This window comes from Pogoniulus pusillus, chromosome 1, assembly GCF_015220805.1.
Source record: "Pogoniulus pusillus isolate bPogPus1 chromosome 1, bPogPus1.pri, whole genome shotgun sequence".
Classification (NCBI taxonomy): Eukaryota; Metazoa; Chordata; class Aves; order Piciformes; family Lybiidae; genus Pogoniulus; species Pogoniulus pusillus.
Window position 1 is genome coordinate 41,371,280 of NC_087264.1, and position 16,703 is coordinate 41,387,982.

The window sequence follows — 16,703 nt, forward strand, 5'->3', positions numbered from 1 at the left end:
ATGAACCTGATCTCCTTCTATGATAAACTGACCCACTTAGTGGATGAGACTGTGAATGTTGTCTACGTGGACTTGATAAAGCATTCGACACTGTCTCACACAGCATCTTCCTGGAGAAACTGGATGCTCATGGCTTGGACAGGTGGGCCCTTGGTTGAAAAACTGTCTGGACAGCCAGGCAGAAAGGGTAGTAGCAAATGGTGTTAAAGTTCACATGGTGGCCAGTCATGAATGCTGTTCCCCAGGGGTTCAGTACTGAGGCCAGTTCTCTTGAGTGTCTTTATCGGTGATCTAGGTGAGAGGGTAGAGTGCACCCTCAGTAAGTCTGCAGATGATACTAAGTTGGGTGGGGTTGTTGATCTTCTTGAGGGTAGGAACGGTCTACAGAGGAACCTGGACAGGCTGGATCAATTGGCAGAGGTCAATTCAACAAGGCCAAGTTCTGAATCCTGCCCTTTAGTCACAACAACCTCATCCAGTGCTACAGACTTGAGGAAGAGTGGCTGGAAAGCTGCCCAGCAGAGAAAAACCTGGAGGTCTTACTTGACCACTGGCTATGTATGAGCCAGCAGTGTGCTCAGGTGGATCAGGAACAGTGTGACAAGCAGGACCAGGGAAGTGACTGTCTCCCTGTTCTTAGCATTGGTGAGGCTGCACCAATGTAGCACTGCATTCAGTTTCAGGTCCCTCACTACAAAAGAGGCACTGAGGTTCAGGAGTGTGCCTAGAGAAGGATAGTAAAGCTGATGAAGGGTCTGGAGAACAAGTCTTATGAGGAGTGGCTGAGGGAACTGATGTTTAGATTGGAGAAAAGGAGGCTGCGGGAGACCTTATTTGTTTCTGTGACTACCTGAAAGGAGTTTGTAGCAAGGTGGATGTTGGTCTTGTCTCCCTAGTAACTGGGACAAGATAAGACAAGAGGATATGGCCTCTGGTTACTTAAGTGGAGGTTTAGATTAGATTTGTAGAGTTAGAAAATGTTTGGACTTGATGGTCTTCAAGGTCTTTTCCCACTGAAATGATTCTGTGATTCCATGAGTAGCATATTTTGCTGATGCAAACTCTTGAGGAACATCATAGAATCAACCAGGTTGGAAGAGACCTCCAAGATCATCCAGTCCAACCTATCACCCAGCCCTAACCAATCAACTAGACCATGGCACTAAGTGCCTCATCCAGTCTTTTCTTGAAGACCCCCAAGGACGGTGCCTCCATCATATGAAGAACAGGAGTACAAGAGGTTGTGAGTGAACCTGTTGAATGGTTAATTTCATCCTGTGATTGCTTGCATAATAAAATCCTGGTATAAGTCCTTTAAAAGCCAACAGAAATTTTCCAACCTGCACAGTCATCTTGTCTGCAGACAGGATGCTGGGCCTTGGGCTATGTCTTGGACTTGACTGCCTCTTCAATATAGAGAAAAAGAGGCAGGTTATATGGCATCACAGGAATAGAAAGCTGTTCCCAAGGGAAATAAAAGGTAACTAATCATGAGTCGAGAGAAGGGATCACCAAGGGCAGTAGCAAGACACCAGCAGTGCAGTTTTCTCCATGTAAAGTGGAAGGCAGATCTTTAGCCTAAAAGACTGAGATGCTCACTAAAGTGCAGAGCTTGCCTGCTGCACTCCATGTGATTTTTTGTTTTTAATAGGCTCCTCTTGCCAGCTTGTTTGTGTTGCCTGGTGGCTGAATCAGATGTAGGCTTTAAAGAATTCGGGGCAGAGAATAGGCAGGGCACCAAAATGGCTGCCTAGCACCTGGTTCAGAATAGAATAGAAACTAGAACTTCTGGATACTGCTTTAATGTTAGTTAGGGACAGCAGATGGCTTGGATGGCCTAAGAAGTGCAGCCCTGAAATAAAACCTAAGTCATTGCTTCCTAACTGCTGGAGGCTGCAGGATGCCTTTGCTTGCTGCCTTTTGCCATTCTGCTTTTGCATTTGTAATTCTATGCAGCACAGCGTGGATGGTCATCCTTATGGAGGTGAAGATAAGTCCTGAGAACTCTTTTGATGCTGCCAGGCACTGCCCACACAGAAAGCTAATTGAAGGCAAGGTGTTTCCCCAGTGGCAGGAGTTACTGTTGGAGAGGCCTGGGTCTCCCTGCTCCTGCATAAGTTCACGCATGGAGATCAAAGCCTGAGGCCAATGGTGTGTTTTGTACGTTTGGTTTGGCTATAGCAGTGCCTCTGCTGTCCCTCGAATGGCTCTACCTGCGGCGTGTGTTCAGGCTCCCTGAAGGTACTAACAAGCCTACCTCTTGTCTGGTTTCAGTGTTCAAGGAGAAGCCCCTGCACCCTCCGAGCCGAGCCCAGGCCTTAATCCAGTCAAGACCAGCAGAGGAGTATTCCTACAGGCAATCAATCCTTCACCTGCTCCACAATACCAACTTTTTGCTGCTTATGGTCACATATGGTAAGGTCTGGCCTTTCTGCTGTGCAGGTATCACTGCCACACATGCTTAGCTTCTCCCTCCCTCTCCATGTTCTGCCAGGGCAACAACTGGCCTGAATTGCAGAATCACAGAATACATGTGGTTGGAAGAGACCTCAAAGATCATCCAGTCCAACCCCTGACCCACCACTAACACTAAACCATATCCCTAAGTGCCAGGTCCACGCACTGCTTAAACACCACCAGGGTGGTGACTTTACCGCTGCCCTGGGCAGACCATTCCAATGCTTGGTAACCCTTTCAGAGAAGAAATACTTCCTCATATCCAGCCTAAACCTCTCCTGGCGTGGCTTGAAACTCTTTTCTCTAGCCCTGTCACTTGCCACCAAGGAGAAGAGGCTGGCCCCCTCCTCGCTCCAGCTTCCCTTCAGGTAGTTGCTGCCGCAGACCAGGAGCCGTTCCAGTGCAGTAATTTCCAGCAGAGGTCAGAAGCAAAGGCTTAGGAAGAAGAAAAGCCATGTACCTGCAGAGAGAACAACGTGCCCTCGCTACTGTTCTCCCAGTCTCTGTTTGTTTTCTGGTTTGGCAGATTTCATCATCCCGTTGCCCTTTTTATCTAGTCAGTCAGCTACTTGCAAGAAGCTAATCCAAGTGCTTATCTAAGAAGTACGTGGAGCTGTGTGCAAGTCCAAGTCACAGCTCTTGAGTGAAAGTCATTTCCTGAGGCAAGGGTATGGCTGCCAGGCATCCCAGTGGAGGTCATGTGGAGCATGCAGATGTGCAGGCTGTGTCAGCTTCCTTGGCAGTCCTGGGGAAGCAGACAGATTGGAGAATATCGTCTTTTGCCATCTGTCCTTGCACGCTGGCTTTGCCGCCTGCTTCTCTGGGGGGCAGTGTGACGTGCTCAGTCTGTTGCTGATGCTGAATTGTCATGGAAAAGCAGTTTCCTCTGTAGCAGAAAAGCCACTGGGATCCCTGCCTGGCTGCACAATAGGATATACTGTTGCCATCTAGTCTGCAGGGAGTTCTGACCTGCTTTCCTACCAGCGTGCAGTGGAAGCTCCTCAGGGGGAAAGTTAAACAGTACCTGAAGTTGTGCCATTCTGCTAACAGCTGTGCCTAAAGGAGCTGGTGGATGAATAGCAAGGTTGCAGAGAGTGAGATGGTGGCTTTGTACCTGCTGAGTGCAAAGGTACTTGTTCTCACTGTAACAGTCTTCTAGAAATGCCTCTTGAGGATTGCCCTTAAGCACTGCTGGTCTGTACTGCAGCCACTGCTTGGTGTTGTTCTTTATAGTACGTGATGTCCTTTCAGAAAGTGGAGAAAGGAAAAGCTCTCAGGCCGACTGTGTCTAAAAGTCAGATTGTGTCATCTGCTCAGTTTGCACTTAGCCTTCAGGAAAAAGAAAGAGAAAAGCATTTGTTCAAACAGGCATAAGTAAGTCCCAGAAGAGAAGGTCTCTCAGCATGAAGAACATTAGAATCAGACCTCTCTGTGATAATTCACTCCTAGCAATCACAAGCAACAGGGGAAACTGTTCAGTGGCTCATAATTCAGTCTGTCTTCCTGATGGTCTGCGCATTTATTCTGTTTCTCTTTCTGTCAGACTCATGTCAATCTCCAGCTTGACTCGAGACAGTGACTGATACTCAGAGAAGGAACTCTGCAGTGAAACTTCTTTTTTTCTAAACTAGTCTGGCTTTAGAACAGGGGCAGTTTTTCCTACTCAAGTCAAAAGTTATGTTGACCAAGATTTAAGACATCTGCAGCCATGTGAGTGCAACTGAGTCATCCTCCCTAGTTGACATAAAGATACCTGGCAGTCTCTCTTAGCTCTAGTATTAGCAGAATGTGTGTCAGAGGAGAGAAGGGGAAACATGCTGCTTTACTTATCTCCCTTGGCTGTACCTTTACAGAGTGCCAGGGCAGAACAAGTCTGCAGGCCTTTGAGTCTTGGTATCACAAGCAGCTGCCAAGTCCTTCCCTGTGGTAAGGCTTGCAGCACTGGAAACATTGGTGGCATGGTGGCTATGTTAGTGCTAGTGAACTGCTTTTCAGGAACACCCTCAGGCAGCCAGTTCCCAAAGGCTGGTGGTGTTGCTTCCATAAAGCTGAGGCGTAACATGGAGTGGGCATTAAGAAATTTGAGTTTACTGGATTGGGCTCTGCACTGGAGATTCTGTGGCTACTGGGAGGCAGTATCAGGGGAAAGGGTGGGAAGGGCTGGTGAATTGGGAAAGACAGCCCTGAAGAATTAGCATTTGGAAAGGTGATGGGACAGTGAGGAGGAGGCTGAGCAGTGAGATCTGCATAAGGAACTGTTGTCCAGGAGGATGATGAGGGTCAGTGTGGTGGCTTGGGTGTTACCTGCCCCCCACACTTCGGAAATCACCTAGACTAGACTCAGCCAGCTCTGGAAATTTGAATGAAGCTTATATTTACAGCTTAGCACAACATACAAGGAGATACTTACAGTATATACAGAAATAAACAAGGGAAAAGGTAATACAGAAATAAACAAGGGAAAAGGTAATACAGAAACACAACAGCCCTTCCAGAAATCTGAGTCCCCAGGAGGGGCTCCCAACTGCCCTTCCACCTTCTCCCACCCCTCAACTTTACCCTAGACGTTTGCCTTGTGCCCCAAGGTCTGCCAGGGGGTTAAGAAGCAAGTGGATTAATCAGAGAGATGGAAGGTGAGGTTAGAGATAAATACATCTCACAGCCCGGACAAAGAGTGACTCCCTTGTCTATGTTTGGATTCTTGGTATCTTTGGATACCTCTCAGCAAGCCTATGAGTGAAGTAGACATCACCATTGTTTCCCTTTCACAGCCTGTGATCCAGTCCTTCCGAAACGTTCTAGCTAGCTTCTAACTAGCACAGTCAAGAATAGGGAGACCAATAGTCTGGAATGTAGGAAATAGGCTGTTTAGACATAGAACACTTGGGTTCTAGTCTTGCTTAATAAAGACTCCTTCTGGAGCCATAGGCAATAGACTTCCTCTCTGTAAAATAGAGGAGACACAGTCAAGTGTCAAAACCGTTCTTCAGCAGCACATTATAAGCAAACCATGGTAACTAGCTAATGAATCAGGAGGTCCTGCTTCCAGCTACTAGTTCTGGTTTTCCTCATCTGCATGGGCAAATGAGCACTGTCCCACTGGAAAGAACACTCTTAGCCTCTTTTGTGAACGTTCAAACAGCCTTAATTCACACTGAAATTTCACAGAGCAGCTGTGGCCTGTGAAATGCCTATAACTTTTGCAAGCCCTTACAAATACAAATCTGGCACATTGTCTTGATTCTTAGAATATTTTGCCTGACTTGGTGCCAAGTGTTGCTGCCAACTCTACATAGCTTTCTGCCCAGCTTGGGAGCAGGGGCCCTTCTCTTGCTTGGAAATTGCATGCATCACAGAACTGCTGTGAAGCTGGTGCACTGACAGCACCAGCTACCAGAGCTGTGTCTGGTTGTCTTCACAAGTCTGCTGTCCTCCCAGCTGGGTGAGAAGTAGAGGTGCAGAAATGACTGGTCTATTTTTATGGCCAGCTTTGAAGTGAAGCACTAGGGGATAGAGTTGGTGCTGATTTGCCATGCTTTCATTCCCTAGTATTGCAGTTTGTGGATTGTCCTAGTTCCTAGTGAGGGAAACAGGATGAAGTGGAATTATGGTCCTCTGGGCTATTTTGCCTTAGCTGTTTGCTCAAGGCTGGAGGGCACCTCCTTGCTGTAGGATCTCTGCTTGCTCTTTCCCATCTCTGTCTGCTGGCCCTGCTGGACTTTGCAGCCTTTCTGAGTGACTCTTATAAAGGACTGGGTGGATTCCTTCTGCCTAAAGAGCATGTCACTCATCTTACTGGCCTCTCCTGTAACCTCCTGACATGTGTTTAGAGTAGGAAGCATTGTGACAGGCACTCAACTCATTTGGGAATCGCTTGCATAAGATTCTTCACCTGTTCTCTGTGCCATGAGTGAGCTCTGCTGGATGTCAGAGATGGCATGGGAGGAAAGTGATGTGTCCACCAGCTGGCAATCTTGTGGCTATTCAGGATGCTTCATGAGCTGTGTAGGGCAATGGGTATCCAGCATCCCAGTGGAGGAGTGGGCTAGGCACAGGATCACTGGGTCCTTCAGGGTCAGGATTGCTGGAGAGCTGAGGGTTTTGTTGCCTTTGTCCAGGCTCTGCCTGCTAGACCAGACTTCTGTGTCAAGCGTTACAGTGTTTCTGCTTTTAGCTGAGGCTGAAAAAAAGGAAGGCAGGAAGTGGGAACTTGACATGTATCTGTTCTGTCAGGATTTCACGCATCCAAGATGGAGTTTTTAAACCCATGCCTCCTTATGGAACCTGCAAGTATGAGCTGCAGTGGTGAAATCTGTGTTCCTATCCTTCCCCCCACTTGAAGCCTTGAAGAGAAACTGCCTGCAAATGTAAATGACTTTCTGAGAAGAAAGTTGTGCTGACTGTTACAGACCTCATCCACCTGGGGAGGGTTTCTCAGTATCACCCAAGGTCAGAATGTGGCCACCGCGGTACTACTGGGCCAGCAGCCATGTGGATGTTTTTGACTGCTATAAGCAGAGCTCTTGCTTTTTGCTTAGGTGATTAGCTCAACCAGAGTTGCATGTGAACTGGAGCAGAGTGTCTGAATGGGGCTTGACCAGTATCATCCCAATGGTTTCCATTCTCACCTTGGGTGATACTGAAAAACCTTCAGCAGGTGGCTGATGCCACTAACAGTTAATCTAACTTCCCTTTCAGAAAGACAACTACTTTCACACCTCCCCAGGCTTCAGTGACATTTTTTTCAACTACAAGACCTTTCCCTTACAGACACAGGTGCCAGGTGCCTGGGGGAAGAGCTGTTTCTGTGTCACTATCAGCTCTGCTCCTACTTGTATTCTGATGTCTCTTGGCTTGGAGATGATGTTTTTTTACTATCTTTCAAGGGGGGAGGAATGATGTCAAGATCTTCACTGGGAGGAAACCACACAGGTCAATGTTACTGGTGTTGATTGAATTTCATTGTTAAAGATGTGATGCTGAGGCAGGTGCATTTTTTGCTATTTTACCTTGGCTGGAGGGGGAAGAAAAATCCAATGCTAAAGGTGAATATGGCTGTGAGGAAGGGTTGAGACCTTATGAAGAACTTGCAAGAGTTTTCAGTGCCAGGAATGTGCACAGCCCTACCTCTAGCTGCTCGTGTGAGAACCATTCTGAAAGTGCAGGATGCCTCCTCTCTTATGCTGAGATCTGGCTGTCCTTAGTCTGCATGTGTTCCAGTAGTCTATGTCTAGCCACTTCAGCTGTCTTGCCTGTGTACTCGGCAGCCTTCTTGGATTTGCTGCTTGGATTATTTGGATTGCTTCTCCTGTAGATCTCTTTCTCTATGTTTCTACCTGGCAGGAGAATAGCAGGCTCTGAATGTGCTGCATTTTTATCTTCTTCTCAGGTCTGAATACAGGTTGCTTCTATGCCCTTTCCACTCTGCTGAACCGCATGGTGATCCATCACTACCCAGTAAGTTTATCCCGCCCTCGTGGCTCTCTGCTGCTTGCTGGTTCCCGGTGCTGGCTGCCACAGGACAGTCTGTGAGAAATGCAGTGCCATAGCAGTTCTGGATAGCTTTGGCACAAGTTGGTTGTCTGGCAGGAAAGCATTAATTCCTCCAATTGTTTACACCACCTAATGGAAAACCTGGTGAGCTCTAGCAAAGAGCTCCTTTACACCCTAAATGAGAGCATCTTCTTTTGAGACATTCTTCCAGCAACTGCCTCTGCCCTGTTCCTTACAGTGATTCCTACCAGGAGTCTGTCCACACTCATGCTCTGATGACAGAAGGGTGACATGCTTCAGTAGGAGAGCTGCCGTAGAGCCTAATGCTGTGGCTGCAAGCTGGAGAGCTCCTCTCCGTGGTAGCTTATAGTGGATCTCAGTATTTCATGGTTGATCTGGCCCAAATCCTAATACCAGGGAGCAAGCTTCATATGGCTTATGCTGACTCCTCTGAGAGGGTCTATTCAAGCTGGCCAATGCTCACCTTTTTCTCTAGGCTGTCTCAGGTTGAAGTGCCAAACCACTTTCCTACATGGGCCAGAATAGGGCACTGCATTGGGTCATAGTGGGCCTCAAAGTGCTTTTGCAAATCCTAGAATGATTAAGGTTGGAAAAGACCTGAGATCATCAAGTCCAACCATCAACCCAACATCACCAAGTCCCAAAGGCTGGTTTCTATCTTACCAGCAGACGACATGCATGGGTCGCTAACTCTGATGTCTCTTTTCATCTGGGTTTGACTTGGCCTCTGCATTTGTGTGAGTGTGTGTGTGTGTCTCACCACAGGGGGAGGAGGTGAATGCTGGCAGGATTGGACTCACCATTATACTGTCGGGGATGTTTGGGGCCCTGATCTCTGGCATGTGGTTGGACAGAACCAAAACTTACAAGTAAGTCCCTTGTTTGCCTCTGTGCCCTTAGTGACCATACTCTTCCCCTATACTGTGCAAGTTGGCAGTTCAGGGACTGAACCATTGAGAGAGTTTGTAGGATAACATGTGATTCTTCAAATTCCAGATGGTCTAAAGTCAAATTTAGAGCTGTGTGTCAGTCTGCACTGGGCCCATAAACAGTCTGGTTCTAGTGTTCCCTAGGACGGCACAGGGAGAGGATGAGACAGCCCAGCAGTTGCTTTGTTTGGGAGAGAGTTCTTGGCACAAGCAGAATCTAGACTGTACCAGGCCATTTCTCAGCCCTTACAAATCAGCTTCTGTGAATCTTTGTCCAACTTAATGAAAGGCACATTGAATCCAGTGCCCAGAGGCATTGTGTGAGGGTGTGCTGCTCTATTTAGGGCAGGCATAAGGGGTGTAGGGGTTGCACATGGATGATTCTGGGTTTGCTGCCTGGTGGACTGGAAGGCATATTTGGCCAGCAGAGGTACAGCTGAGAGTCTTTGGGTGTACTGCAGCTCCCCGTCCTCAGGAACTCACTGACAGACCTCTGTAGGGTGTCTGAGGCAATGGAGAGTGCCTCTCCTGTCTTAGTTGGGGTCTGTGTAACTAGCTTTTCAGTTTCACTGATAGATTGGAGAACTGTGCTGTGACCAGGTTACATGACAGAGGGCTTTACTGGTGATGAGCTGAAGCCAGCTGCAGAGTGGGCTTTTTTTCTTTTGTCTTCCAGCAGCTTTTCACCTGAGGAAGTCCTACTGCCATTATCCTTCCTGGTATCCTGGGTCAGAAAAACATGTTCTCATTGTGGGCAGCTTAGATGAATCTGGCTAAATGTGGGCTTGCAGCTTCTGAAGTGGCTTCTGGCCCTAGCCGTCAAGGACAGGGATCAAAAATTGAGAGGAAATGGGCTTCTCTAACAAGGAGGAATGGCAGCTGAGGACTCCCAGAGGTGGTGGGAAAGAGGAGTAGATAATTAAACCAGAGGCTATCAGGTCACTTATTGCCATTTCTAGATCATCTTGTGTCTCTTAGTAGTTCTCTTTTGGGAGTCTTGTGACATAGAAACACAGCTGTTATGAACTGCATTAGTTAACTGTGCAATGTAACTTGTGTCTCTTTCTTGCCTTGGGCTAGTGATAAGGTAGCTCCAACTGGTACTGCTACAGAGGGTGGTCTTCCTGATTCCAAGTGGAGCTAGGTGGCAGCATGAAGGCTGAAGATTTTTGTGGCTCACCTGCTGAAGCTGGGATTTGAAATGTAGCAGAGTACAAGAGAGGGAACACAAAGATATCCTGGAATTGTTTCACAGCCTCTGCTTGCTTGGAGGGTACACACAGGTGGGCAGAGAATGCAGAAAAATAGGATATGCCATCCATGGAACTTATCCTACAGACTGCAGGGACAAGCATTAGATGAGGAAAAACACTACTAAGATTTTGGTCTCCATTGCAGCCCACAGTTTCTGTGGAACTAGCAATTTTTTCCCTGTGTGCTAGAGTCTTTATTTAGCCCTATTTAAAAGTCTATTTAAAAAAAAAAACCTCTCAAGATGCCAGATGTTCTAGGTAGGTACCCTCCCCCTTCTCTCTGCTGCTCAGAGAGTGCTGGGAACAAAATGGTAAGCAGATGAAAATCAGAAAGGAAATATGTCAAGCCTTTCTTTCTTTCTTTTTTAAAGTCGGCTTGGAGAGAGAGAGAGAAGGAAGCAAATGAATGGGATCCAGCTGTGATTGAGGGGGGAGCAAGGGGAGGTTAATCACAGAAGGAACTGCAGAGTTCTACGTGCATGTTTGGTCTTTACTGTCCCATCAGCAGTTCCTTGAAAGGGTGAAGCTATGCTAAGTCAGGCTTTCCCCATCTGTCATGCTCAGGCACCAAACGGCCTTGCATATTTGCTTTTATTCGACAGGCAAGTCCCTGCAGCAGCTCCTGTGCTGCTCTTATTTTTGGAATTAGCAGGTGCAAATTTGCTCCACACAACTATCTTGAGATAGGTTGTGACAAATGAGCAGTCCCAAAACTGGAGCTGCCTCTGTGGAATGGTTTGTTGAGAACCTCTTTGAAAGAACACATTGTGGCATGAGAATACATGAGGCTTTGGATACATCCTTTGGGTTCCTGGTTTAGAGGAGAGATGGAGTTGTAACACCTGGTGCCTGCTGGATAGATTAATATTTGTAGGGAAATCTGAAATCAAGAGTTTGGGAACTGGATTAAGCACCATTTGTCTTTGGCCATGCCTTGCTTTTAAGTGCACACATAGCCTCAAGTCCAGGTGGTTCCAGACACTGCTCTTTGCTGTCATCAATGCATCTTTGAAAGATGCAAGATGTCAGAAACAGCAATTTCTCTCCAATGTCTAAGCAGAGGACCTTGATTGGCATTTTAAACTTAGGTCTGTATGAATGCAAAATGCATTAAGATTTGGAGAAGGAAGGAAGGGCTTGGGTGTTGGAGAATGGGGTGCTTGGGTCTCTTCTACTGGAAGGTGAATGCTCTGTCAGCCTAGTCGGGCCTACAGTTGGGTCTTCTTGTTGTAGCCTTTTCCCCAGTTAGTCTATATGGTGGATATGCCTTCTCTCTGTCCTGCCATATGCCTTATGTGAATGATTCACCAAACCTGTCCTTTTTTGTGACTTTCCTACAGAAAGAAAGTGCCATAAAAAGAAATGATACAGTATGAGGGATAGTGAAAAGCAAATCAACCTTCTCCAGTTCTTCCCTTCTCCAGCATCTGACACCTCAGTGTCTTCAGCAGTGAGATCAGCTGGGACTTTAGAGACAAGGCCTTTATTCAGGGTCTTGTGCTGTCCTCATGACAAAGCCTGTGGAGGCCCTCTGTAAACTCAGTCTCTGCAGCAGAGTTCTCTGGAGCTGTGCAACATGCCAGTAAGCTGTGGCATGTAACTGTGGCCTTCTCCCTGCCCCTTGTTCATTTATTGCCTCAGATGACCTTGCAAGACACTGCTGGGCTGGGTTAGACTGGGTCATGCATTTTCCTTACTCTAGGGCTTCCCCTGGAGTTGGATGAACAGCAGGAATTATGCTCTCGATTTCAACCCTGTTCTCTGCTGTTGCTAGCCCCGGATGGCTTTTTTCTTCAAGGTTTCTCTTTTCTCACAGTTCTTTATGTGAGTTCTTTAATCTGCTTCTTCAGAAGTGTAAGGAATGTGGCTGGGAGGGCAGACGAATGTCAGGGCAGCTTAGGTTCACTTAAGTAACAAGTACATCAGCTGCTTCACAGATCTCCCTCTGGCTCTGCCACAGAGATTTGGCAGCCGGTGCGTCTGAAGCACTGCTCCACATGACTGTGCTGGGCTTCTTTCCCACAGCACACAGGTAGGTTAACCTCAGTTTTCCTAAGGTGATGCAGCAGGATGTGTACCTTCCAGCCCGCTCGTGCTGCACTAGTCAGCCTGCTAAGGAGGCTGGTGGTACCTGCTCCAGACAATAATAATTGACAGTCTCTGTAGGGCCATCATGGGAGCAGGTGGCTAAAAGCACCAAAATGCTGTGCTAATGCCCTGTGTGAGTCTGCTTCTCCTCCTTTGAAAGAGAGGAGGCTGAAGAGAGACCTCATCACTGTCTGCAGCTACCTCGAAGGATGTTATGGAGATGTTGGCGCTGATCTCTTTTCAGAGGTAATTAGTGATAGAACAAGAGGGAATGGCCTCAAGCTGCAACTGGGTAGGCTTAGACTGAGCATTAGGAAACATTTTTTCACAGCAAGAGTGGTCAGGCATTGGAATGGGCTGCCCAGGGAGGTGATTGAGCCACCAACCCTGGATGTTTACAAGTTGTTTGGATGTAGTGCTTGGGGATATGGTTCAAGGTGCACCTTGTAGAGTAGGAGTATTGGTTGGTCTTGGTGATCCTGAGGGGCTTTTCCAACCTGGATGTTTCTGTGATTCTTTGTGGTTTTTTTTTTCTCCCCCATAAGATATTTACAGCTATTATAAAAGGCTTACCAAGCATTAACTTGGCACTCTTCCTTGCTGTGGTGCCTCTAGTGCCACAGAATTCCTTCTGTCTTCCAGTGAATGTAGTGACAGGCTGCTTCCTGAGAAACACCTTCCCTCCATGTCATTTCTCTGGGGGTTCTTTGTTTCCCCATGGACTAGTGTCTACCTGTGACTCAGTTAAGCTCTTTCAGAAATGTCTGGTCAGCAGAATTGCTGGGCACTAAGTCTCCATGTTTTTTTCTTCAGTGGTATGCTTATGGGAGCAGGATCTTGCTAAAGTCTGATGTAGCAAAAGTCTGCTTATGTGCTCAAGGCCATTTCTTCCAGTGCTGTCAGTTCAAGTTCCAGTTAGAGCCTATGGTTCAGTTCAGCCCGTACTTCCCAGTGTGTGATTTTCACAGCACTGAAGTTTGGAGTCTTGATCTTTCACAAGAGTCTGTCAATGTCTCCTAGAGCCCAGTAATGTGCAACAGATCAAAGAATTTTCTTCATTTTGTGTCTCTCTCAGTTCTGCAGATCCAATGGAGAACACATTCTAGAGCTGCTTGTTTCTGTAAGCCTGCTTGTTCAGTGCTACATGCTCTGAGAACTTCCTTCTCACAGCTTGACTAATGGCATAGCATCAATGTTAATCAAAGTCCTGATCACATCTGGTCATTAACTCATTCATTGCCTGGAGATGAGGGACAAAGTGCAACTGTCATGACAGAGCAAATCAGAACTTCTTGAAACACTTGAAGAGCCTAGGAAGCCTAGGAATCTAGGTGAGATTTTGTCACTGTCCAAAGAGCTCTGCACTGGAACCAAAACTGGCTGTGGGAAGGAAAAAACCATCAATCCACACGTGCCAAGCATCTCATCTGGCAAAGACTAAGCTTCCTAGGGCCACAGCCACCTCTTGGAGGCCTGCACTGTATTTTAGCACTGGTTACTTTGTTATTTGGAGACTCTTGTTTATGAGAGCAGCACCCAGTTAAAAATCTATCTGTGCAGCTCAGGGAGCTGTAATTTTATCCCTGAGGCCCTTCCATAGTCAGCACTTTTTCTCCATAGCTGCCTGTCAAGGGATAGGAGGCATAAGGAAGAGCTCATGGGAGATATCTGAGGGATCTGTGTTGAGCAGAAAAAAAGCTTTTACTTGCTTCTCTTTCACTTAGTGGGGCTGTTGTCTGACTTATCCATCAGTCTTTAAGCTCTTCTCGTTCCACAGCCTCCAGGCTGTGCGCTGGCCATGTATCAGTTCTCTAGAACTGGTAATAGCAGAAGTAAGCAGCCCCATTTATGCTGCCTTCAGGGATGACTTATTTTCTTCTATGGAAGCATTGGAAAAAGCCTATTGCAGAAATGATACAGCATTGGGGGGGATAAGGGATTTGCTTACCCCTTTGATGCAAAACAAATTACATGATACAGCAAAATGTTTCAATACATTACATATGTCTGGAGCATGGAATGATGATCAAAGTCTGAAATTAGCTTCTCAAACGTTTCTTTAGATAAGAATTGACATATGAGTATGTTTCCTGGGCAAGGGATCTCTTTGTCCTCTCTGCCTAGACGTGAGGGCTTGTGGCTTAGCTGCCATGGAACTAGCACTAGCCCTGCTAAACACTCCTGTGGCTTAAGGGTGAGACTGTGAAGGCCATTTGGCTTGTGTGTCACCTCTTCAAGTATAGTAGGCAGTTTAAACACAGAAAGGAGCAACAATGAAAGGTGTTTTGGATAGCACTGAAAAATACAGTCCCATAACAGTTTGCTTTCTTGCTTGGGAAAGCTTAATCCCCTCAAACCCTGCTTCTAAGTGTGTCCAACTGCCAAAGACAAGTTAACCATCTATTTGTTTGGATCTTGTTCTCCCTCTTGAGAGCCATATAGTACTGTACAGGACCATGGCAGGATATGAACCTATTGACTGCCTCATAGGTACCTCCTTATAGATGTGATGCCCCCAGTCGTGAGGTAGGGATGTGCAAACTCCTAGGTCCTTTTCTTGCTTCTCCTGCTGCTCTGCTGTGTGTGCAGGCCTTCCATATTCCCTGTCAGGCCAATTCTTCTGTCTGCAGTAAGCATCAGAAAGCTGTGCAACTTTAAAAAAATGTATTCATATTTTTTTCCACCATGGGCTACAAACTGTACCAAGATCTAGGGGCAAAAAAGGAGGACTGGATTAACTGACACTCTGACTCTGCTTTGCCTTGCAGGCAGACTACGCTGGCTGTCTATGTCATGTCTCTGGTTGGAATGATAGTCTACACATTCACTCTGAGCCTAGGTCACCTCTGGGTGGTGTTTGTGACTGCAGGTGTGCTGGGGTAAGTTTATGTGCAGGCTGCTTTCCTTTGCATGTGAGCTGGTAGGGGTTGAGCTGGGAGGCAGAGTTCATGGGTCAGGAGGAACTGGGCAGAGCCATAGAATGTGTGTGGCTACTGCATGATTTGAGGACAAAACAATCTCTTCTTTCCATCTCATTTCTGTATGTGTTTCATCTGAGTCAGGGACATTAGTGTGGCCTTGCTTAGCTGCAGCTGCCTTGAATGTTCCTGTTAATCAACCTGGGAAGGCAGTTGTCCCCAGCTCCAAGGATGACCAATGGGCAGGAATGAAAAGCATGTGGGTCCTGGGTAGATGTTTGACCATACTGGGGATGATGCACCTTAAAGTTACTTATGGGAGATGCTACTTTTATCGCCTCATCCTTGTAGCAGCTCCTTGCTGGCCTGGTTCTGTGCCTTGAGGCTGCAGGAAAAGGAAACTTTGGGAAGAAAGAAGCCCTGTGTCATGGTAGGGGTGTCAAACAGCTGCTCAGACACTGTCAATGCCAGGAGAAGCATCCTGTGCAGTTGGTGAAGCTTCCCAGAAGGGATGTAGGTCACACTGTGCCTTTTCAGTCTTCCCTTTGGCAGTTGCTGAGTCTTCCTTTCTGTGTGCCTCTTTACAGGTTTTTCATGACAGGTTACCTTCCTCTAGGCTTTGAGTTTGCTGCAGAGTTGACATACCCAGAATCAGAAGGGACATCATCAGGGCTCCTTAATGTCTCAGCACAGGTAGGTGTGCCATTTCCCCTTTGCTTCCCTTCTTACAGATGGAGAGATTAAATTGTAGTTCCCAACATCTTGTCCATGTTTATTGTAACATACTGCAAATCTAAGCACTCCAGGGCCTGGATTTTTGAGTAATGTTTCTCGTGGCATTTCTCTAGTGGCATCCATTCTGTTTCTGCTTAGGAAAGGTCATCTGGATGCAAATCATCCTTGCCTTTTCCAACATTGCTCCTAACAGACCAGGACCTGGCTACTCTACAATGAGAGATGAAATTCCAGCCTTAAGGGTCACCTATTTTCCCATCTGCTGCCAGGATCCCACAGCATTCTCCTTGATAAACTTGCAGTTCATGGCACAGTCAGGTGGACTCTTTGCTGGATTAAAAACTGCCTGGAGGGCAGGGCCCAAAGAATTGTGATAAACGGAGTTAAATCCAGCTGCTTGCTGGGCACAAGTGGTGCCCTCTGCTTGTATTTAGTATTTGAGACAGTTCTGTTTAATGTCTTTATTAATGATTTGGATGAGGGGATTGAGGGTACCATCAGCAAATTTGCAGATGACACTACATTGAGGGTTAGTGCTGATCTGTTCGAGGGCAGGAAGGCTCTGCAGAGAGATCTGGAGAGGTTAAATCAGTGGGCTGAGGTAAATGGAATGAGGCTTAATGAGACCAAGTGCCAGGTCCTGCACTTTGATCACAACAACCCCAACCAATGCTGCAGGCTTGGGGAAAGAGTGGCTGGAAGACATCTCGGAGGAAAATCATCTGGGAGTGCTGCTGGACAGCTGGCTGAACACTGGCCAGCAGTGTGCTCAGGTGGCCAAGAAGGCCAGTGGCATCCTGGTCTGTGTC

At 47.0% G+C, this 16,703-nt stretch overlaps 1 protein-coding gene across 2 annotated transcripts in view; it reads left to right on the forward strand.

Moving 5' to 3' along the window:
- Positions 1-16,703, forward strand: part of FLVCR2 (FLVCR choline and putative heme transporter 2) — a 46,795-nt gene that overhangs the window by 19,254 nt on the left and 10,838 nt on the right. For both annotated transcript variants that reach the window (XM_064150020.1, XM_064150027.1), the window contains exons 3-7: positions 2,275-2,415; positions 7,847-7,914; positions 8,737-8,840; positions 15,010-15,120; positions 15,747-15,852. In XM_064150020.1, the coding sequence (XP_064006090.1) occupies positions 2,275-2,415; positions 7,847-7,914; positions 8,737-8,840; positions 15,010-15,120; positions 15,747-15,852 (530 nt within the window). The remainder of the gene's footprint in view (positions 1-2,274; positions 2,416-7,846; positions 7,915-8,736; positions 8,841-15,009; positions 15,121-15,746; positions 15,853-16,703) is intronic.